The sequence below is a fragment of the Oncorhynchus nerka genome, linkage group LG7 (assembly GCF_034236695.1).
Source record: "Oncorhynchus nerka isolate Pitt River linkage group LG7, Oner_Uvic_2.0, whole genome shotgun sequence".
Classification (NCBI taxonomy): domain Eukaryota; kingdom Metazoa; phylum Chordata; class Actinopteri; order Salmoniformes; family Salmonidae; genus Oncorhynchus; species Oncorhynchus nerka.
The window spans coordinates 90,202,939-90,227,585 of NC_088402.1; the positions used below are offsets into that span (position 1 = coordinate 90,202,939).

Below are 24,647 nucleotides of genomic sequence, written 5' to 3' on the forward strand. Positions count from 1 at the left end.
GTATTGTATGGTATCGTACTGTATTGTATTGTATGGTATCGTACTGTATTGTATGGTATCGTACTGTATCGTATTGTATGGCATCGTACTGTATTGTATGGTATCGTACTGTATTGTATTGTATGGTATCGTATTGTATTGTATGGTATCGTACTGTATTGTATTGTATGGTATCGTACTGTATTGTATTGTATGGTATCGTACTGTATTGTATTGTATGGCATCGTACTGTATTGTATTGTATGGTATCGTATGGTATCGTACTATATTGTATTGTATGGTATCATACTATATTGTATTGTATGGCATTGTATGGTATCGTACTATATTGTATTGTATGGTATCGTATGGCATCGTACTGTATTGTATTGTATGGTATAGTACTGAATTGTACAGTATCGTACTCTATTGTATTGTATCGTACTGTATTGTATCGTATGGTATCGTACTGAATTGTATGGTATCGTACTGAATTGTACGGTATCGTATGGTATCGTACTGAATTGTATGGTATCGTACTGTATTGTATGGTATCGTACTGAATTGTATGGTATCGTACTGAATTGTATGGTATCGTACTGTATTGTACTGTACTGTATTGTATTGTATTGTACTGTATTGTATTGTATCGTACTGAATTGTAATGTATGGCATCATACTGTATTGTATTGTATGGCATCGTACTCTATTGTATTGTATGGCATCGTACTGTATTGTATCGTACTGAATTGTATGGTATCGTACTGTATTGTATTGTATGGTATCGTACTGTATTGTATTGTATGGCATCGTACTGTATGGTATCGTATGGCATCGCACTGTATTGTATTGTATGGCATCGTACTGTATTGTATTGTATGGCATCGTACTGTATGGTATCGTATGGCATCGTACTGTATGGTATCGTATGGTATCGTACTGTATTGTATTGTATGGCATCGTACTGTATTGTATTGTATGGCATTGTACTGTATGGTATCATACTGAATTGTACGGCATTGTACTGTATTGTATGGTATTGTATTGTATGGTATCCTACTGTATTGTATGGTATGTTATTGTATGGTATCCTACTGTATTGTATGGTATCGTACTGAATTGTATTGTATTGTATTGTACAGTATCGTATTGTATTGTATGGTATTGTATGGTATTGTATGGTATAGTACTGTATTGTATGGTATCGTACTGAATTGTATTGTATTGTATTGTACAGTATCGTATTGTATTGTATGGTATTGTATTGTATTGTACGGTATAGTACTGTATTGTATGGTATCGTACTGTTCTGTATGGTATCGTACTGTGTTGTATGGTATCGTACTGTATCGTATTGTATGGCATCGTACTGTATTGTATGGTATCGTACTGTATTGTATTGTATGGTATCGTATTGTATTGTATGGTATTGTACTGTATTGTATTGTATGGTATCGTACTGTATTGTATTGTATGGTATCGTACTGTATTGTATTGTATGGCATCGTACTGTATTGTATTGTATGGTATCGTATGGTATCGTACTATATTGTATTGTATGGTATCATACTATATTGTATTGTATGGCATTGTATGGTATCGTACTATATTGTATTGTATGGTATCGTATGGCATCGTACTGTATTGTATTGTATGGTATAGTACTGAATTGTACAGTATCGTACTCTATTGTATTGTATCGTACTGTATTGTATCGTATGGTATCGTACTGAATTGTATGGTATCGTACTGAATTGTACGGTATCGTATGGTATCGTACTGAATTGTATGGTATCGTACTGTATTGTATGGTATCGTACTGAATTGTATGGTATCGTACTGAATTGTATGGTATCGTACTGTATTGTACTGTACTGTATTGTATTGTACTGTATTGTATTGTATCGTACTGAATTGTATTGTATGGCATCATACTGTATTGTATTGTATGGCATTGTACTGTATTGTATTGTATGGCATCGTACTGTATTGTATTGTATGGCATCGTACTGTATGGTATCGTATGGCATCGTACTGTATGGTATCGTATGGCATCGTACTGTATGGTATCGTATGGTATCGTACTGTATTGTATCGTATGGCATCGTACTGTATTGTATTGTATGGCATTGTACTGTATGGTATCATACTGAATTGTACGGCATCGTACTGTATTGTATGGTATTGTATTGTATGGTATCCTACTGTATTGTATGGTATGTTATTGTATGGTATCCTACTGTATTGTATGGTATCGTACTGAATTGTATTGTATTGTATTGTACAGTATCGTATTGTATTGTATGGTATTGTATGGTATTGTATGGTATAGTACTGTATTGTATTGTACGGTATAGTACTGTATTGTATGATATCGTATTGTATTGTATGGTATTGTATGGTATTGTATGGTATCGTACTGTATTGTATGGTATCGTACTGTATTGTATGGTATCGTACTGTATCGTATTGTATGGCATCGTACTGTATTGTATGGTATCGTACTGTATTGTATTGTATGGTATCGTATTGTATTGTATGGTGTCGTACTGTATTGTATTGTATGGTATCGTACTGTATTGTATTGTATGGTATCGTACTGTATTGTATTGTATGGCATCGTTCTGTATTGTATTGTATGGTATCGTATGGTATCGTACTATATTGTATTGTATGGTATCATACTATATTGTATTGTATGGCATTGTATGGTATCGTACTATATTGTATTGTATGGTATCGTATGGCATCGTACTGTATTGTATTGTATGGTATAGTACTGAATTGTACAGTATCGTACTCTATTGTATTGTATCGTACTGTATTGTATCGTATGGTATCGTACTGAATTGTACGGTATCGTATGGTATCGTACTGAATTGTATGGTATCGTACTGTATTGTATGGTATCGTACTGAATTGTATGGTATCGTACTGAATTGTATGGTATCGTACTGTATTGTACTGTACTGTATTGTATTGTATTGTACTGTATTGTATTGTATCGTACTGAATTGTATGGTATCGTACTGAATTGTATGGTATCGTACTGTATTGTACTGTACTGTATTGTATTGTATTGTACTGTATTGTATGGCATCATACTGTATTGTATTGTATGGCATTGTACTGTATTGTATTGTACTGTATTGTATTGTATTGTACTGTATTGTATGGCATCATACTGTATTGTATTGTATGGCATTGTACCATATTGTATTGTATGGCATCGTACTGTATTGTATTGTATCGTACTGAATTGTATGGTATCGTACTGTATTGTATTGTATGGTATCGTACTGTATTGTATTGTATGGCATCGTACTGTATGGTATCGTATGGCATCGCACTGTATTGTATTGTATGGCATCGTACTGTATTGTATTGTATGGCATCGTACTGTATGGTATCGTATGGCATCGTACTGTATGGTATCGTATGGTATCGTACTGTATTGTATTGTATGGCATCGTATTGTATTGTATGGCATTGTACTGTATGGTATCATACTGAATTGTACGGCATCGTACTGTATTGTATGGTATTGTATTGTATGGTATCCTACTGTATTGTATGGTATGTTATTGTATGGTATCCTACTGTATTGTATGGTATCGTACTGAATTGTATTGTATTGTATTGTACAGTATCGTATTGTATTGTATGGTATTGTATGGTATTGTATGGTATAGTACTGTATTGTATTGTACGGTATAGTACTGTATTGTATGATATCGTATTGTATTGTATGGTATTGTATGGTATTGTATGGTATAGTACTGTATTGTATTGTACGGTATAGTACTGTATAGTATGGTATCGTATGGTATAGTACTGTATTTTATTGTACGGTATAGTACTGTATTGTATTGTACGGTATCGTACTGTATTGTATGTTATTGTACTGTATTGTATGGCATCGTATGGTATCCTACTGTATTGTATGGTATAGTACTGTATTGTATGGTATCGTATGGTATCGTATTGTATTGTATGTTATTGTATTGTATTGTATGGCATCGTACTGTATTGTATGGCATCGTACTGTATTGTATGGCATCGTACTGTATTGTATGGTATCGTACTGTATTGTATTGTATTGTATTGTATGGTATCTTACTGTATTGTATTGTATCGTACTGTATTGTATTGTATCGTACCATATTGTATGGTATCGTACTGTATTGTATGGTATCGTACTGTATTGTATGGTATTGTATGGTATCATACTGTATTGTATGGTATTGTATGGTATCATACTGTATTGTATGGTATCGTACTGTATTGTATGGTATTGTATTGTACCATACTGTATTGTATGGTATTGTATGGTATCATACTGTATTGTATGGTATTGTATGGTATTATACTGTATTGTATGGTATCATAATGTATTGTATGGTATTGTATGGTATCCTACTGTATTGTATGGTATTGTATTGTATTGTATCATACTGTATTGTATGGTATTGTATGGTATCATACTGTATTGTATTGTACGGTATCATACTGTATTGTATGGTATCGTATTGTATTGTATCATACTGTATTGTATGGTATTGTATGGTATCATACTGTATTGTATGGTATTGTATGGTACCATACTGTATTGTATTGTATTGTATCATACTGTATTGTATTGTATGGTATTGTACTGTATTGTATGGTATTGTACTGTATTGTACTGTATTGTATGGTATTGTATGGTATCATACTGTATTGTATGGTATTGTATGGTATCGTACTGAATTGTATGGTATCGTACTGAATTGTATGGTATCGTACTGTATTGTACTGTACTGTATTGTATTGTATTGTACTGTATTGTATTGTATCGTACTGAATTGTATTGTATGGCATCATACTGTATTGTATTGTATGGCATTGTACTGTATTGTATTGTATGGCATCGTACTGTATTGTATTGTATCGTACTGAATTGTATGGTATCGTACTGTATTGTATTGTATGGTATCGTACTGTATTGTATTGTATGGCATCGTACTGTATGGTATCGTATGGCATCGCACTGTATTGTATTGTATGGCATCGTACTGTATTGTATTGTATGGCATCGTACTGTATGGTATCGTATGGCATCGTACTGTATGGTATCGTATGGTATCGTACTGTATTGTATTGTATGGCATCGTACTGTATTGTATTGTATGGCATTGTACTGTATGGTATCATACTGAATTGTACGGCATCGTACTGTATTGTATGGTATTGTATTGTATGGTATCCTACTGTATTGTATGGTATGTTATTGTATGGTATCCTACTGTATTGTATGGTATCGTACTGAATTGTATTGTATTGTATTGTACAGTATCGTATTGTATTGTATGGTATTGTATGGTATTGTATGGTATAGTACTGTATTGTATTGTACGGTATAGTACTGTATTGTATGATATCGTATTGTATTGTATGGTATTGTATGGTATTGTATGGTATAGTACTGTATTGTATTGTACGGTATAGTACTGTATAGTATGGTATCGTATGGTATAGTACTGTATTTTATTGTACGGTATAGTACTGTATTGTATTGTACGGTATCGTACTGTATTGTATGTTATTGTACTGTATTGTATGGCATCGTATGGTATCCTACTGTATTGTATGGTATAGTACTGTATTGTATGGTATCGTATGGTATCGTATTGTATTGTATGTTATTGTACTGTATTGTATGGCATCGTACTGTATTGTATGGCATCGTACTGTATTGTATGGCATCGTACTGTATTGTATGGTATCGTACTGTATTGTATTGTATGGTATCTTACTGTATTGTATTGTATCGTACTGTATTGTATTGTATCGTACCATATTGTATGGTATCGTACTGTATTGTATGGTATCGTACTGTATTGTATGGTATTGTATGGTATCATACTGTATTGTATGGTATTGTATGGTATCATACTGTATTGTATGGTATCATACTGTATTGTATGGTATTGTATTGTACCATACTGTATTGTATGGTATTGTATGGTATCATACTGTATTGTATGGTATTGTAATGGTATTATACTGTATTGTATGGTATCATAATGTATTGTATGGTATTGTATGGTATCATACTGTATTGTATGGTATCCTACTGTATTGTATGGTATTGTATTGTATTGTATCATACTGTATTGTATGGTATTGTATGGTATCATACTGTATTGTATTGTACGGTATCATACTGTATTGTATGGTATCGTATTGTATTGTATCATACTGTATTGTATGGTATTGTATGGTACCATACTGTATTGTATTGTATTGTATCATACTGTATTGTATTGTATGGTATTGTACTGTATTGTATGGTATTGTACTGTATTGTACTGTATTGTATGGTATTGTATGGTATCATACTGTATTGTATGGTATTGTATGGTATCATACTGTATTGTATGGTATTGTATCATACTGTATTGTATTGTATCATACTGTATTGTACTGTATTGTACTGTACTGTATGGTATTGTATGGTATCATACTGTATTGTATTGTACGGTATCGTACCTTCATGAAGGCAGCCATCTCAGGTTCCTGCATGGTGGTCATAGCAGTCTCTACCAGTTTGGTGCTGGTCTCTACGCTCTCTCTGTAGGATCGCACCAGCGATCGAGCGTGACTCGTCTTCTCCTCCTGCTCGTACGTGATTCGCTGCTTCATGATCCTCTGTCTCTCCTCCAGGATGGCGAGCACGCGGTTAAACCTCTCACACACCGTCTGCTTCTGGGTCTTACTGTTCTCCTGTAGAAACACAGACATGCGCTCAAACTTTTCAGACGTCCTGACAACTTTAGGGGATCATTTTGGGACGTTCCTGGGATGTCGCGAGGACAAGTTTTGTTAGCGGAGTGTTACTGATCAAAACCAAGCAGCACTTTGTGGGTGTACACGACAATACACCAAAGTAGAACAGACACAAAAGGCACTAACGTCAACATTCTTTATAACTGAACAACTGGGAAAGTATAACTGACAGATTGGAGCGGCAGGGTAGCCTAGTGGTTAGAGTGTAGAGGCGGCAGGGTAACCTAGTGGTTAGAGTGTAGAGGTGGCAGGGTAGCCTAGTGGTTAGAGTGTAGAGGTGGCAGGGTAACCTAGTGGTTAGAGTGTAGAGGTGGCAGGTAGCCTAGTGGTTAGAGTGTAGGGGCGGCAGGGTAGCCTAGTGGTTAGAGTGTAAAGGCGGCAGGGTAGCCTAGTGGTTAGAGTGTAGAGGTGGCAGGGTAGCCTAGTGGTTAGAGTGTAGAGGCGGCAGGGTAGCCTAGTGGTTAGAGTGTAGAGGTGGCAGGTAGCCTAGTGGTTAGAGTGTAGAGGTGGCAGGGTAGCCTAGTGGTTAGAGTGTAGAGGAGGTAGGTAGCCTAGTGGTTAGAGTGTAGAGGCGGCAGGGTAGCCTAGTGGTTAGAGTGTAGAGGAGGTAGGTAGCCTAGTGGTTAGAGTGTAGAGGAGGTAGGGTAGCCTAGTGGTTAGAGTGTAGAGGAGGTAGGGTAGCCTAGTGGTTAGAGTGTAGGGGAGGCAGGGTAGCCTAGTGGTTAGAGTGTAGAGGTGGCAGGGTAGCCTAGTGGTTAGAGTGTAGAGGTGGCAGGGTAGCCTAGTGGTTAGAGTGTAGGGGCGGTAGGTAGCCTAGTGGTTAGAGTGTAGGGGCGGCAGGGTAGCCGAGCGTCGGACTAGTTGGACTAGCAAGTTCGAATCCCCGAGCTGACAAGGTACAAATCTGTCGTTCTGCCCCTGAACAAGGCAGTTAACCCACTGTTCCTAGACCGTCATTGAAAATAAGAATTTGTTCTTAACTGACTTGCCTAGTTAAATAAAGGTTAATATATATATATATATATATATATATATATATATATATATATATATATATATATATATATATATATATATTTATATTGGGCTCCCGAGTGGCACAGCGGTCTAAGGCACTGTATCTCAGTGCTAGAGGCGTCACTACAGACTATGGTTCGATTCCAGGCTGTATGAGCTTGATGCCTTGATAAGCTCCTTTCCTGAGGACGGCTCACCTCTCACAGTTCTGGGCGACTTTAACCTCCCCACGCCTACCTTTGACTCATTCCTCTCTGCCTCCTTCTTTCCACTCCTCTCCTCTTTTGACCTCACCCTCTCACCTTCCCCCCCTACTCACAAGGCAGGAAATACGCTCGACCTCATCTTTACTAGATGCTGTTCTTCCACTAACCTCGTTGCAACTCCCCTCCAAGTCTCCGACCACTACCTTGTATCCTTTTCCCTCTCGCTCTCATCCAACACTTCCCACACTGCCCCTACTCGGATGGTATCGCGCCGTCCCAACCTTCGCTCTCTCTCCCCCGCTACTCTCTCCTCTTCCATCCTATCATCTCTTCCCTCTGCTCAAACCTTCTCCAACCTATCTCCTGATTCTGCCTCCTCAACCCTCCTCTCCTCCCTTTCTGCATCCTTTGACTCTCTATGTCCCCTATCCTCCAGGCCGGCTCGGTCCTCCCCTCCCGCTCCGTGGCTCGACGACTCATTGCGAGCTCACAGAACAGGGCTCCGGGCAGCCGAGCGGAAATGGAGGAAAACTCGCCTCCCTGCGGACCTGACATCCTTTCACTCCCTCCTCTCTACATTTTCCTCTTCTCTCTCTGCTGCTAAAGCCACTTTCTACCACTCTAAATTCCAAGCATCTGCCTCTAACCCTAGGAAGCTCTTTGCAACCTTCTCCTCCCTCCTGAATCCTCCTCCCCCTCCCCCTCCTCCCTCTCTGCAGATGACTTCGTCAACCATTTTGAAAAGAAGGTCGACGACATCCGATCCTCGTTTGCTAAGTCAAACGACACCGCTGGTTCTGCTCACACTGCCCTACCCTGTGCTCTGACCTCTTTCTCCCCTCTCTCTCCAGATGAAATCTCGCGTCTTGTGACGGCCGGCCGCCCAACAACCTGCCCGCTTGACCCTATCCCCTCCTCTCTTCTCCAGACCATTTCCGGAGACCTTCTCCCTTACCTCACCTCGCTCATCAACTCATCCCTGACCGCTGGCTACGTCCCTTCCGTCTTCAAGAGAGCGAGAGTTGCACCCCTTCTGAAAAAACCTACACTCGATCCCTCCGATGTCAACAACTACAGACCAGTATCCCTTCTTTCTTTTCTCTCCAAAACTCTTGAACGTGCCGTCCTTGGCCAGCTCTCCCGCTATCTCTCTCAGAATGACCTTCTTGATCCAAATCAGTCAGGTTTCAAGACTAGTCATTCAACTGAGACTGCTCTTCTCTGTATCACGGAGGCGCTCCGCACTGCTAAAGCTAACTCTCTCTCCTCTGCTCTCATCCTTCTAGACCTATCGGCTGCCTTCGATACTGTGAACCATCAGATCCTCCTCTCCACCCTCTCCGAGTTGGGCATCTCCGGCGCGGCCCACGCTTGGATTGCGTCCTACCTGACAGGTCGCTCCTACCAGGTGGCGTGGCGAGAATCCGTCTCCACACCACGTGCTCTCACCACTGGTGTCCCCCAGGGCTCTGTTCTAGGCCCTCTCCTATTCTCGCTATACACCAAGTCACTTGGCTCTGTCATAACCTCACATGGTCTCTCCTATCATTGCTATGCAGACGACACACAATTAATCTTCTCCTTTCCCCCTTCTGATGACCAGGTGGCGAATCGCATCTCTGCATGTCTGGCAGACATATCCGTGTGGATGACGGATCACCACCTCAAGCTGAACCTCGGCAAGACGGAGCTGCTCTTCCTCCCGGGGAAGGACTGCCCGTTCCATGATCTCGCCATCACGGTTGACAACTCCATTGTGTCCTCCTCCCAGAGCGCTAAGAACCTTGGCGTGATCCTGGACAACACCCTGTCGTTCTCAACTAACATCAAGGCGGTGGCCCGTTCCTGTAGGTTCATGCTCTACAACATCCGCAGAGTACGACCCTGCCTCACACAGGAAGCGGCGCAGGTCCTAATCCAGGCACTTGTCATCTCCCGTCTGGATTACTGCAACTCGCTGTTGGCTGGGCTCCCTGCCTGTGCCATTAAACCCCTACAACTCATCCAGAACGCCGCAGCCCGTCTGGTGTTCAACCTTCCCAAGTTCTCTCACGTCACCCCGCTCCTCCGCTCCCTCCACTGGCTTCCAGTTGAAGCTCGCATCCGCTACAAGACCATGGTGCTTGCCTACGGAGCTGTGAGGGGAACGGCACCTCAGTACCTCCAGGCTCTGATCAGGCCCTACACCCAAACAAGGGCACTGCGTTCATCCACCTCTGGCCTGCTCGCCTCCCTACCACTGAGGAAGTACAGTTCCCGCTCAGCCCAGTCAAAACTGTTCGCTGCTCTGGCCCCCCAATGGTGGAACAAACTCCCTCACGACGCCAGGACAGCGGAGTCAATCACCACCTTCCGGAGACACCTGAAACCCCACCTCTTTAAGGAATACCTAGGATAGGATAAAGTAATCCCTCTCACCCCCCCTCCCCCTGAAAAGATTTAGATGCACTACTGTTCCACTGGAGGTCATAAGGTGAATGCACCAATTTGTAAGTCGCTCTGGATAAGAGCGTCTGCTAAATGACTTAAATGTAAATGTAATGTATCACAACCGGCCGTGATTGGGAGTCCCATAGGGCAGCGCACAATTGGCCCAGCGTTGTCTGGGTTTGGGTTTGGCTCGGGTAGGCCGTCATTTTAAATAAGAATTTGTTCTTAAAACTGACTTGTCCAGTTAAATAAAAGGTTACATACAAAATAACAATAAAGAAAAATATTGTATTAGTTAGAGACTGAGTAGATAACAAAACTTAGTTAGAGACTGAGTAGATAACAAAACTTAGTTAGAGACTGAGTAGATAACAAAACTTAGTTAGAGACTGAGTAGATAACAAAACTTAGTTAGAGACTGAGTAGATAACAAAACTTCGGCTCATTGTTGATTTGAATCTTGATCTTGTAACTGAACAACACCAAGCAGCACTTCAAACTTTATAGGTGCAAAAAAGTCCCTGACGACACACCAGAAAAGATAGAACACGAACAACGCTAACCTCAACATTCTTGCAGGTCACTTCCAACTCATTGATGAAGGCTTGGACCTGGCTGTTCGATGCCACCAAGGAGCTAACCATCTCACTCAGCTCGGCCTGTTGAGAGAAAGCAGAGGTTTTACTGAGGAATTACCGTAGCTACTGTGGGCCACGTGTTACTGGTGAGTCAGGATCATTTTATTTTCATATTCTACACATCTTTATGATATCATCATACATCTAAAGTGTAAAAAGTTTCACAGAAGCGAAACCTGTAACTGCCTGGTGAGTCAGACTACTTTCTTTCCTCGTCTAATGTGATCCGGGGTGAGCCCCCAAATATGTTACAGCACAAATTAACCAATGATTCCCAAGGCACATCTCTACACCCAGGTATCATCCGACAGAACTTGTCCAATAAGATTTTTATTTGATTTGTTATTGTTTTGCCCTATTACAAAAATCACTGAAGTTGGAGACTTTTATCTCCGTCGCCAACTTCAAACATCTGCTATCTGAGCAGCTAACCGATCGCTGCAGCTGTACATAGTCTATCGGTAAATAGCCCACCCATTTTTACCTACCTCAACCCCATACTGTTTTTATTTATTTACTTTTCTGCTCTTTTGCACACCAATATCTCTACCTGTACATGACCATCTGATCATTTATCACTCCAGTGTTAATCTGCAAAATTGTATTATTCGCCTACCTCATGCCTTTTGCACACAATGTATATAGACTCCCCCTTTTTTTTTCCTACTGTGTTATTGACTTGTTAATTGTTTACTCCATGTGTAACTCTGTGTTGTCTGCTCACACTGCTATGCTTTATCTTGGCCAGGTCGCAGTTGCAAATGAGAACTTGTTCTCAACTAGCCTACCTGGTTAAATAAAGGTTAAATAAATTTTTTTTTTTTAAATTAACACTACCCAGGTGAAAGTTGCCATCTGTGATGTCATCAATGTGCGACCCATGCCTGTGGCCTCACTCACTCACCTTCTGCTGCTGGTAGACCTGTGTTAGCGGTGCCACCTGACAGGTGTTGTGAGCACCGAACACCTTGCAGAGGGAACAGGTAGGCACCTGGCAGGTGATGCAGTAGATGTTGACCTTCTCACCGTCGTGCTCCTCACAGGTGGGCTGACTCGCAGGCTTTGACGACTGGGATCTAGAGCTAGGAGGATTGTGGGAAGGAGATGAGGAGGAATGTCAATCAGGATTAGGAAGCCAAAGTAAAAACTAAAATGCCTTCTAGATGTAATTTGTTGATATTCCTTTGGCATCCTTATTTTGAAACCTTCAGGAGAGCGACCCACATTCCTCTGTCCTCACCTGGTGGACTCCTGGTTGTAGACGTCACTAATATAGTCCACCAAGAGGAGGGTTGACCTGGCCACCCCTGTCTAATCCCATCCCCTCTCTTACCAAACATCTTTACATTAAAGACCTCTTGTCCTCACCTGGTGGACTCCTGGTTGTAGACGTCACTAATATAGTCCACCAAGAGGAGGGTTGACCTGGCCACCCCTGTCTAATCCCATCCCCCCTCTTACCAAACATCTTTACATTAAAGACCTCTGTCCTCACCTGGTGGACTCCTGTTTGTAGACGTCAATAATATTCTCTACCAGCAGGTTGCGCTGCAGCCCGTAGACACCGTGACGGTCCAACACAACTTCCTGACTGCAGGACGGACAGCGGAACCTCCCTCCAGACCCCACCTGGAACAGAGAGGGCAACACACCTTACTCAGTACGCCGTCTACCTCCCTCCAGACCCCACCTGGAACAGAGAGGGCAACACACCTTACTCAGTACGCCGTCTACCTCCCTCCAGACCCCACCTGGAACAGAGAGGGCAACACACCTTTAACTATGCCACTTTGTTTACATACTCATCTCATATGTATATACTGTACTCGATACCATCTACTGTATGCTGCCCTGTACCATCACTCATTCATATATCCTTATGTACATATTCTTTATCCCCTTACACTGTGTATAAGACAGTAGTTTTGGAATTGTTAGTTAGATTACTTGTTGGTTATTACTGCATTGTCGGAACTAGAAGCACAAGCATTTCGCTACACTCGCATTAACATCTGCTAACCATGTGTATGTGACAAATAAAATTTGATTCGATTTGATTTGACCTTACTCAGCACGCCGTCTATAAACACACACACACAGCAATGCAGGAAGTAAACAGCTGTATCGGGCTGACTTCCTCCTGTTGCTCGTGGCAACGTCATATTGCTGAGTCTCAGTTTAAATATAGAACATTATATACACACTGAATGTAGAAGACATTAAATCAAATGAAATTTGATTTGTCACATGCGCCGAATACAACAGGTGTAATGTTTACTTACAAGCCCTTAACCAACAATGCAGTTTTAAGCAAATCCTTAAAAAAGGTAAGAGAAAAATAACAAATAATTAAAGAGCAGCAGTAAATAACAATAGTGGAGCTATATACAGGGGGGTACCGGAACAGAGTCAATGTGTCAATGTGCGGAGGCACCGGTGCCGAGGTAATTATGTATATGTAGGTAGTTATTAAAGTAACTATGCAAAGATAATAACAGAGAGTTGCAGTAGCGTAGGGGGAGGGGGGGCAATGCAAATAGTCTGGGTAGCCATTTGATTACCTATTTGGGAGTCTAATGGCTTGGGGGGGTAGAAGCTGTTTAGAAGCCTCTTGGACCTAGACTTGGCGCTCTGGTACCACTTGCCGTGCGGTAGCAGAGAGAACAGTCTATGTCAAGGGTGGCTGGTGTCTTTGAACATTTTTAGGGCCTTCCTCTGACATCGCCTGGTATAGAGGTCCTGGGTGGCAGGATGCTTGGCCCCATTGATGTACTGGGCCTTATGCACTACCCTCTGTGGTGCCTTGCAGTCGGAGGCCGAGCAGTTGCCATCTCTTTGTCTTGATCACGTTGAGGGAGAGGTTATTGTCCTTGCACCACACGGTCAGGTCTCTGACCTCCTCCCTATAGGCCGTCTCATCGTTGTCTGTGATCAGGCCTACCACCGTTGTGTCATCAGCAAACTTAATGATGGTGTTGGAGTCATGCCTGGCCGTGCAGTCATGAGTGAACAGGGAGTACATCAGGGGACTGAGCACGCACCCCTGAGGTGCCCCCATGTTGAGGATCAGCGTGGCGGATGTGTTGTTGCCTTCCCTTACCACCTGGGGTCGGCCCATCAAGAAGTCCAGGATCCAGTTGCAGAGGGAGGTGTTTAGTCCCTTAGTGATGAGCTTTGAGGGCACATTGGTGTTGAACGCTGAGCTGTAGTCAATGAACAGCATTCTCACATAGGTGTTCCTTTTGTCCAGGTGGGAAAGGGCAGTGTGGAGTACAATAGAGATTGCATAATCTGTGCATCTGTTGGGGCGGGTCTAGGGTTTCTGGGATGATGTTGTTGATGTGAGCCATGACCAGCCTTTCAAAGCATTTCATGGCTACAGACGTGAGTGCTACAGGTCGGTAGTGATTTAGGCAGGTTACCTTAGTATTCTTGGACACAGGGACTATGCTGGTCTGCATTAAACATTTTGGTATTACAGACTCGGACAGGGAGAGGTTGAAAATGTCGGTGAAGACACCTGCCAGTTGGTCAGTGCATGCTCAGAGAATACGTCCTGGTAATCCGTCTGGCCCTGCGGCCTTGTGAACGTTGACCTGTTTAAAGGTCTTACTCACATCGGCTGCAGAGAGCGTGATCACACAGTCATCCGGAACAGCTGATGCTCCCATGCATGTTTCAGTGTTACTTGCCTCGAAGCGAGCATAGAAGTTATTTAGCTCGCCTGGCAGGCTCGTGTCACTGGGCAGCTCTCGGCTGTGCTTCCCTTTGTAATCCGTAATGGTTTGCAAGCCCTGCCAAATCTGACGAGCGTCGGAGCCGGTGTAGTACGATTCGATCTTAGTCCTGTATTGAAGCTTTGGCTGTTTGATGGTTCGTCGGAGGGCATAGTGGGATTTCTTATAAGCCTCCGGGTTAGAGTCCCGCTCCTTGAAACTGGCAGCTTAACCCTTAAGCTCAGTGCGAATGTTGCCTGTAATCCATGGCTTCTGGTTGGGGTATGTACATATGGTCACTGTGGGGACGACATCCTCAATGCACTTATTGATAAAGCCAGTGACTGATGTGGTGTACTCAATGACATCGGAAGAATCCCGGAACATGTTCCAGTCGGTGATAGCAAAACAGTCCTGTAGTTTAGCATCTGCTTCATCTGACCACTTTCTTATAGACCAATTCGTAGGGGGATTGACTCTACAAGGTGCCGAAAGCGTTAATTTACATTTCAGTCATTTAGCAGACACTCTTATCCAGAGTGGCTTACAGGAGTAATTAGGGTTAAGTGCCTTGCTTAAGGCACATCGGCAGATTTAGCCTAGTCAGCTTGAGGATTCGAACCAGCAACCTTTCGGGTTACTGGCCCAACGTCTTAACCACTAGGCTACCACCCAGTGATCCACAGGGATGCTGGCCCCATGTTGACTCCAATGCTTCCCACAGTTATGTAATGGCAAAATGTTCCTTTAAGGTATGTTAAGTTGTCTGGATGTTCCCTGAAGGTATGTTAAGTTGTCTGGATGTTCCCTGAAGGTATGTTAAGTTGTCGGGATGTCCTTTGGGCGGTGGACCGTTCTAAATACACACAGGAAATCGTTGAGCATGAAAAACCCAGCAGCGTTGCAGTTCTTGACACAAACCGGTGCGTCTGGCACCTACTACCATACCCTACTACCACCTACTACCATACCCTACTACCACCTACTACCATACCCTACTACCACCTACTACCATACCCTACTACCATACCCTACTACCATACCATACTACCACCTACCACCATACCCTACTACCACCTACTACCACCTACTACCATACCATACTACCACCTACTACCATACCCTACTACCATACCATACTACCACCTACCACCATACCCTTCTACCACCTACTACCACCTACCACCATACCCTACTACCACCTACTACCACCTACTACCATACCATACTACCACCTACCACCATACCCTACTACCACCTACTACCATACCCTACTACCATACCCTACTACCATACCATACTACCACCTACTCCCATACCATACCCTTCTACCACCTACTACCACCATACCCTACTACCACCTACTACCATACCCTACTACCACCTACCACCATACCCTACTACCACCTACTACCATACCCTACTACCATACCATACTACCACCTACTACCATACCCTACTACCACCTACCACCATACCCTACTACCACCTACCACCATACACTACTACCATACCATACTACCACCTACTACCATACCCTACTACCACCGACTACCATACCCTACTACCACCTACTACCATACCATACTACCACCTACTACCATACCCTACTACCACCTACCACCATACACTACTACCACCTACTACCATACCATACTACCACCTACCACCATACCCTACTACCACCTACCACCATACACTACTACCACCTACTACCATACCATACTACCACCTACCACCATACCCTACTACCACCTACTACCATACCATACTACCACCTACCACCATGCCCTACTACCACCTACTACCATACCACCGTTCAAAGGCACTTAAATATTTTGTCTTGCCCATTCACCCTCTGAATGTCACACACACTATCCATGTCTCAATTGTCTCAAGGCTTAAAAATCCTTCTTTAAATTGTCTCCTCCCTTTCACCTACACTCTTTGAAGTGAATTTAACAAGTGACATCAATAAGGGTGTCTTTTTGAGACGCGGTGTGGGTGAACGGATGATCTCCGCATGTGTATTTCTCATCGTGAAGCATGGAGGAGGAGGAGGTGTTATGGTGTGGGGTGCTTTGCTGGTGACACTGTATGTGATTTATTTAGAATTCAAGGCACACTTACCCAGCATGGCTACCACAGCATTCTGCAGCGATACACCATCCCATCTGGTTTGGGCTTATTGGGACTATCATTTGTTTTTCAACAGGACAATGACCCAACACACCTCCAAGCTGTGTAAGGGCTATTTGAAGAAGAGTGATGAAGTGCTGCATCAGATGACCTGGCCTCCACAATCCCCTGACCTCAACCAAATTGAGATGGTTTGGAATGAGTCGGACAGCAGAGTCAAGGAAAAGCAGCCAACAAGTACTAAGCATATGTGGGAACTCCTTCAAGACTGTTGGAAAAGCATTCCAGGTGAAGCTGGTTGAGAGAATGCCAAAAGTGTACAAAGCTGTCATGAAGGCAAATGGTGGCTATTTGAAGAATCTCAATTATAAAATATATTTTGATTTGTTACTAACACTTGTTTTGGTTACTACATGATTCCATATGTGTTATTTCATAGTTTTGACGTCTTCACTATTATTCTACAATGTAGAATAATAGTAAAAATAAATAAAAACCCTTGAATGAGTAGGTGTTCTAAAACTTTTGACCGATAGTGTATTGTAATGTATACATACATATACACTCAGCATGATGTCCGTGCCGTGGGATTGCTGCACGTCTCAGAACATTGCTTTATGATAGTCATGTGGCTCCAGAGACTTCTCCAGGTGTTTGTGAGAGCAGTGACTGGAATAAGGACGACCTGAAACTTGCCCACTGTTCCCAGAAAACATCAACTGATCTTCTCGCTAAGTATTAAAGGGACATAGTCTCTCCTCTCTGTAAACAAACTTTCAGCTGTTCTGACGTCAGGGAGGTATTATCGTGCAAGTATCAAACATTTGAAGCCACAGATCATCATCCAGAATAATCTGATAACCAACCCTCTGTCGATCAACTGGGAGATATTGTGATTTAGTGGCAGTTGCTGAGGGCAGACTCCTTAATCGAATAACTTTAGTAGTAGAGGAGAGGAGATGGACAGATCAGAGACAGAGTGAAAGACAGATAGAGGTTCTAGAATAGTCCTCTTGTCCTCTGCTTCTGGTTAAAACGGAAGATCACTCCTCTCAGTTCTCCTCTCTTTCATTACGGACCGGCTGGGTTTGAAGAGGAGCAGTAAATGAATGTGTCTGGAAACAGGGTTGGGGAGTAGCTGTCTGTAACCAGGGAGTAACTGTCTGTAACCAGGGAGTAGATGTCTGTAACCAGGGAGTAGCTGTCTGTAACCAGGGAGTAGCTGTCTGTAACCAGGGAGTAGCTGTCTGTAACCAGGGAGTAGCTGTCTGTAACCAGGGAGTAGCTGTCTGTAACCAGGGAGTAGCTGTCTGTAACCAGGGAGTAACTGTCTGTAACCAGGGAGTAACTGTCTGTAACCAGGGAGTAACTGTCTGTAACCAGGGAGTAACTGTCTGTAACCAGGGAGTAACTGTCTGTAACCAGGGAGTAACTGTCTGGAACCAGGGAGTAACTGTCTGTAACCAGGGAGTAGCTGTCTGTAACCAGGGAGTAGCTGTCTGGAACCAGGGAGTAACTGTCTGTAACCAGGGAGTAGCTGTCTGTAACCAGGGAGTAACTGTCTGTAACCAGGGAGTAGCTGTCTGTAACCAGGGAGTAGCTGTCTGGAACCAGGGAGTAGCTGTCTGTAACCAGGGAGTAGCTGTCTGTAACCAGGGAGTAACTGTCTGTAACCAGGGAGTAACTGTCTGTAACCAGGGAGTAACTGTCTGTAACCAGGGAGTAACTGTCTGTAACCAGGGAGTAACTGTCTGTAACCAGGGAGTAGCTGTCTGTAACCAGGGAGTAACTGTCTGTAACCAGGGAGTAACTGTCTGTAACCAGGAGTAGCTGTCTGTAACCAGGAGTAACTGTCTGTAACCAGGGAGTAACTGTCTGTAACCAGGGAGTAACTGTCTGTAACCAGGAGTAACTGTCTGTAACCAGGGAGTAACTGTCTGGAACCAGGGAGTAACTGTCTGGAACCAGGGAGTAACTGTCTGGAACCAGGGAGTAACTGTCTGTAACCAGGGAGTAACTGTCTGTAACCAGGGAGTAACTGTCTGGAACCAGGGAGTAACTGTCTGTAACCAGGGAGTAACTGTCTGTAACCAGGGAGTAACTGTCTGGAACCAGGGAGTAACTGTCTGGAACCAGGGAGTAACTGTCTGTAACCAGGGAGTAACTGTCTGGAACCAGGGAGTAACTGTCTGTAACCAGGGAGTAACTGTCTGGAACCAGGGAGTAACTGTCTGTAACCAGGGAGTAGCTGTCTGTAACCAGGGAGTAACTGTCTGTAACCAGGGAGTAACTGTCTGTAACCAGGGAGTAGCTGTCTGTAACCAGAGAGTAGATGTCTGTAACCAGAGAGTAGATGTCTGTAACCAGGGAGTAGCTGTCTGGAACCAGGGAGTAACTGTCTGGAACCAGGGAGTAACTGTCTAGAACCAGGGAGTAGCTGTCTGTAACCAGGGAGTAGCTGTCTGTAACCAGGGAGTAGCTGTCTGTAACCAGGGAGTAGCTGTCTGTAACCAGGGAGTAACTGTCTGTAACCAGGGAGTAGCTGTCTGTAACCAGGGAGTAACTGTCTGTAACCAGGGAGTAGCTGTCTGGAACCAGGGAGTAGCTGTCTGGAACCAGGGAGTAACTGTCTGTAACCAGGGAGTAGCTGTCTGTAACCAGGGAGTAGCTGTCTGTAACCAGGGAGTAGCTGTCTGTAACCAGGGAGTAGCTGTCTGGAACCAGGGAGTAGCTGTCTGGAACCAGGGAGTAGCTGTCTGTAACCAGGGAGTAGCTGTCTGTAACCAGGGAGTAGCTGTCTGTAACCAGGGAGTAGCTGTCTGGAACCAGGGAGTAGCTGTCTGGAACCAGGGAGTAGCTGTCTGTAACCAGGGAGTAGCTGTCTGGAACCAGGGAGTAGCTGTCTGTAACCAGGGAGTAGCTGTCTGTAACCAGGGAGTAGCTGTCTGGAACCAGGGAGTAGCTGTCTGCAACCAGGGAGTAGCTGTCTGGAACCAGGGAGTAGCTGTCTGTAACCAGGGAGTAGCTGTCTGTAACCAGGGAGTAGCTGTCTGGAACCAGGGAGTAGCTGTCTGGAACCAGGGAGTAGCTGTCTGTAACCAGGGAGTAGCTGTCTGGAACCAGGGAGTAGCTGTCTGGAACCAGGGAGTAGCTGTCTGTAACCAGGGAGTAGCTGTCTGGAACCAGGGAGTAGCTGTCTGGAACCAGTGTTGTTTGTGTCACTAGTGGGTCTTGGTTGAGAGGTTTTGACAGTTGAAAGCTGTATACTATTGGAGGGTTCGTCCTGCCAAACAAACTTCACAATAAAAGCACAACCATAGAGACGGTGATAGTCGCAGATAACGATCCTGATCTGATAAGAGGCTTCACCTTCACTAAGAATTCCACTCTTGTCCATCTCTATGGCCTGAGTCTGGGCCTAACATGGGCCTAACTAACTAAACAACAGCAGTAGAAGTAGGCCTTGGCCTCCATTATGAAGATAGTCTCAGATGTCTTCACCATGGCTCAAATTAGCAGTTCATAATCCACACACCTGTTACGGATCTGTACTGCAGCAAAGTGTGAGAGTGTCAGAGGTTAAACATCCCTCTCTAACCCCTGTTTGGAAATCCTGATAGGCATACTTTGTGTATCTGTGTGGATAAGAGGGTTTGAGGCAGACCGAAAGGGTCTGAGCTAGAATGAAGGGTTTGAGGTAGACTGAGGGGTCTGAGGTAGACTGACAGGTGTGATGGAGGCTGAAGGGTCTGAGGTAGACTGAAGGGTCTGAGGTAGACTGAAGGGTCTGAGGTAGACTGAAGGGTCTGAGGTAGACTGAAGGGTCTGAGGTATGAGGTAGACTGAAGGGTCTGAGGTAGACTGAAGGGTCTGAGGTAGACTGAGGAGTCTGAGGTAGACTGAAGGGTCTGAGGTAGACTGAAGGGTCTGAGATAGACTGACAGGTGTGATGTAGACTGAAGGGTCTGAGGTAGACTGAATGGTCTGAGGTAGACTGAAGGGTCTGAGGTAGACTGAAGGGTCTGAGGTAGACTGAGGGGTCTGAGGTAGACTGAGGGGTCTGAGGTAGACTGAAGAGTGTGATGGAGGCTGAGGGGTCTGAGGTAGACTGACAGGTGTGAATTCATTGTGAATTGAAGCTGGAGTTGAGTATCTCATAATGAATTGAAGCTGGAGTTGAGTATCTCATAGTGAATTGAAGCTGGAGTTGAGTATCTCATAGTGAATTGAAGCTGGAGTTGAGAATCTCATAGTGAATTGAAGCTGGAGTTGAGTATCTCATAATGAATTGAAGCTGGAGTTGAGTATCTCATCCAATCTCCTTGATTATCTCTCTCACCAGCGCTCAGAGATATGAGGATGTCAACTACAGTAATCATGTTAACACAGTTAAACATAGACTGACTATTCTCTCAACTACAGGATCTATTTTGACTGCTTTCAGATCCTCTGAGCTCACAGTGAAAGGACACCGTTTTAGACACACTGAGACTTGAACGCAGTACACACGCTTCACAATACATGCTTATTTTCCCTTTCCTGTTGCAAAATGTTTTGCTACGATGTGTTCTAATGAATATGACCGACCGGTTTTTAGCTCTTACCTGGTAGAGGTCGTTGGCACACTTCCTGCAGAGGTTGTGTTGGCATGGCAGGATGACCACCGGTTTGGTGAATACTTCCAGACAGATAGGACAGATGAGCTGTCTCTGTAGGGTCTCCAGACCTGCCTGCTCCCTGTCCCCGGGGTAGGAGCCCTGCTCCAGGGGGACAGACATGGTGGACGGCCTGTCTGACTGAGATCCAAAACACAAGAAGACAAATATCGGACTGACTGACTCACTGACTCAGGGGAGACAGTCAGGTCTCGGACCAGTCCCTCTCAGGAAGTATATAACTCAGGGGAGACAGTCAGGTCTCGGACCAGTCCCTCTCAGAAAGTATATAACTCAGGGGAGACAGTCAGGTCTCGGACCAGTCCCTCTCAGGAAGTATATAACTCAGGCCTGACAGTCAGGTCTCGGACCAGTCCCTCTCAGAAAGTATATAACTCAGGGGAGACAGTCAGGTCTCGGACCAGTCCCTCTCAGAAAGTATATAACTCAGGGGAGACAGTCAGGTCTCGGACCAGTCCCTCTCAGAAAGTATATAACTCAGGGGAGACAGTCAGGTCTCGGACCAGTCCCTCTCAGAAAGTATATAACTCAGGCCTGACAGTCAGGTCTCTGACCAGTCCCTCTCAGGAAGTATATAACTCAGGCCTGACAGTCAGGTCTCTGACCAGTCCCCCTCAGAAAGTATATAACTCAGGCCTGACAGTCAGGTCTCTGACCAGTCCCCCTCAGAAAGTATATAACTCAGGCCTGACAGTCAGGTCTCTGACCAGTCCCCCTCATAAAGAATATAACTCAGACCAGACAGTCAGGTCTCTGACCAGTCCCTCTCAGAAAGTATATAACTCAGGCCTGACAGTCAGGTCTCTGACCAGTCCCCCTCAGAAAGTATATAACTCAGACCAGACAGTCAGGTCTCTGACCAGTCCCTCTCATAAAGTATATAACTCAGACCAGACAGTCAGGTCTCTGACCAGTCCCTCTCTGTTCTTCCTCTACCGGAACATCGTCATCACGTCACCAACACACTGACCGTGGAGAATGTGTCCGGACGTGATTCTTCGACAGCGCCTCTTGAAACTCTGTCAAGAACTTCTCTCAGTCTTCTTTCTTTCTACTTTGTCACTCTTCCTCTGCTTTCTCAGTCACAACACTCCCCCCTCTTCCTCTGTCCAGGGCCTTCTCCCTAGGTACATGTTAGTTGGTCTGCCAACCATCCACGGCGAGGACTGTGTGTGTGTTTATTCCTGAACCGTCCACTCCACTGGGATAGATAGATCTCGGGGCTGTAGCGATGGAAGGGTGAGTGTGTTTGTCAGAGGGGGTTGGGAGTGTCGTGTTACTAGCCAGACCCCCCACACACACACACAGTGGGCAGCACCCTAATGCACTCAGGCCACATTGGTCTGTGTGTGTGTGTGTGTCTCAGGCCATATCGGTCTGTGTGTGTGTGTGTATCTCAGGCCATATTGGTCTGTGTGTGTGTGTATCTCAGGCCATATTGGCCTGTGTGTGTGTGTGTATATATGTGTATCTCAGGCCATATTGGTCTGTGTGTGTGTGTATGTGTGTGCGCGTCTCTGGCCATATCGGTCTGTGTGTGTGTGTGTCTCTCAGGCCATATCGGTCTGTGTGTGTGTCTGTTTGTGTGTCAGGCCATATCAGGTGCTGGGTGGTATGCAGGCTGAGGCAGGTCATGTGATCTTTCTACAGTTACCTCCTCTGTCTTGCTATCAGTCATATCTACACAGACCCAGCAGTAGGCCAGTATCAGTCATATGTACACAGACCCAGCAGTAGGCCAGTATCAGTCATATGTACACAGACCCAGCAGTAGGCCAGTATCAGTCGTATGTACACAGACCCAGCAGTAGGCCAGTATCAGTCATATCTACCCAGACCCAGCAGTAAGCCAGTATCAGTCATATCTACACAGACCCAGCAGTAGGCCAGTATCAGTCATATCTACCCAGACCCAGCAGTAAGCCAGTATCAGTCATATCTACACAGACCCAGCAGTAGGCCAGTATCAGTCATATCTACACAGACCCAGCAGTAGGCCAGTATCAGTCATATCTACATAGACCCAGCACTAGGCCAGTATCAGTCATATCTACATAGACCCAGCACTAGGCCAGTATCAGTCATATCTACCCAGACCCAGCAGTAGGCCAGTATCAGTCATATCTACCCAGACCCAGCAGTAGGCCAGTATCAGTCATATCTACCCAGACCCAGCAGTAGGCCAGTATCAGTCATATCTACCCAGACCCAGCAGTAAGCCAGTATCAGTCATATCTACACAGACCCAGCAGTAGGCCAGTATCAGTCATATCTACCCAGACCCAGCAGTAGGCCAGTATCAGTCATATCTACCCAGACCCAGCAGTAGGCCAGTATCAGTCATATCTACCCAGACCCAGCAGTAGGCCAGTATCAGTCATATCTACACAGACCCAGCAGTAGGCCAGTATCAGTCATATCTACACAGACCCAGCAGTAGGCCAGTATCAGTCATATCTACATAGACCCAGCACTAGGCCAGTATCAGTCATATCTACATAGACCCAGCACTAGGCCAGTATCAGTCATATCTACCCAGACCCAGCAGTAGGCCAGTATCAGTCATATCTACCCAGACCCAGCAGTAGGCCAGTATCAGTCATATCTACACAGACCCAGCAGTAGGCCAGTATCAGTCATATCTACACAGACCCAGCAGTAGGCCAGTATCAGTCATATCTACATAGACCCAGCAGTAGGCCAGTATCAGTCATATCTACCCAGACCCAGCAGTAGGCCAGTATCAGTCATATCTACACAGACCCAGCAACAGGGTAGGAGGAGACAGTAGTCCAGCACTGTAGGTCCTCTGTAATCAAAGTCTGGGAGATTTTCAGTAGTTAAAAAAAATAAAAATACAATTGCTATATTATATTGGTGTGTTTTGTGAGGGAATTAACACTGAGATTGTATATTCTGTGCAGGGCAACGGCCTTGACAACAGCCTGGATTGCAACCAACATCCTAGTGTTTTGTAGACATATTATTTTCAGAAAGGAGTCACAAATGAGACATGTC

The 24,647-nt window shown here is 44.3% G+C and overlaps 1 protein-coding gene across 1 annotated transcript in view; it reads right to left on the reverse strand.

Annotated features, from left to right (window-relative positions):
• Positions 1 to 22,854, reverse strand: part of LOC115118518 (E3 ubiquitin-protein ligase TRIM63-like) — a 53,104-nt gene extending 30,250 nt beyond the window's left edge. The window contains exons 1-6 of the mRNA XM_065020963.1: positions 22,600 to 22,854; positions 21,558 to 21,749; positions 12,594 to 12,727; positions 12,003 to 12,180; positions 11,024 to 11,119; positions 6,511 to 6,744 (exon numbers count right to left, since the gene is read on the reverse strand). Coding sequence (XP_064877035.1) covers positions 6,511 to 6,744; positions 11,024 to 11,119; positions 12,003 to 12,180; positions 12,594 to 12,727; positions 21,558 to 21,731 — 816 coding nt within the window. The 5' untranslated portion in view covers positions 21,732 to 21,749; positions 22,600 to 22,854. The remainder of the gene's footprint in view (positions 1 to 6,510; positions 6,745 to 11,023; positions 11,120 to 12,002; positions 12,181 to 12,593; positions 12,728 to 21,557; positions 21,750 to 22,599) is intronic.
• Between the last annotated feature and the right edge of the window lie 1,793 nt (positions 22,855 to 24,647).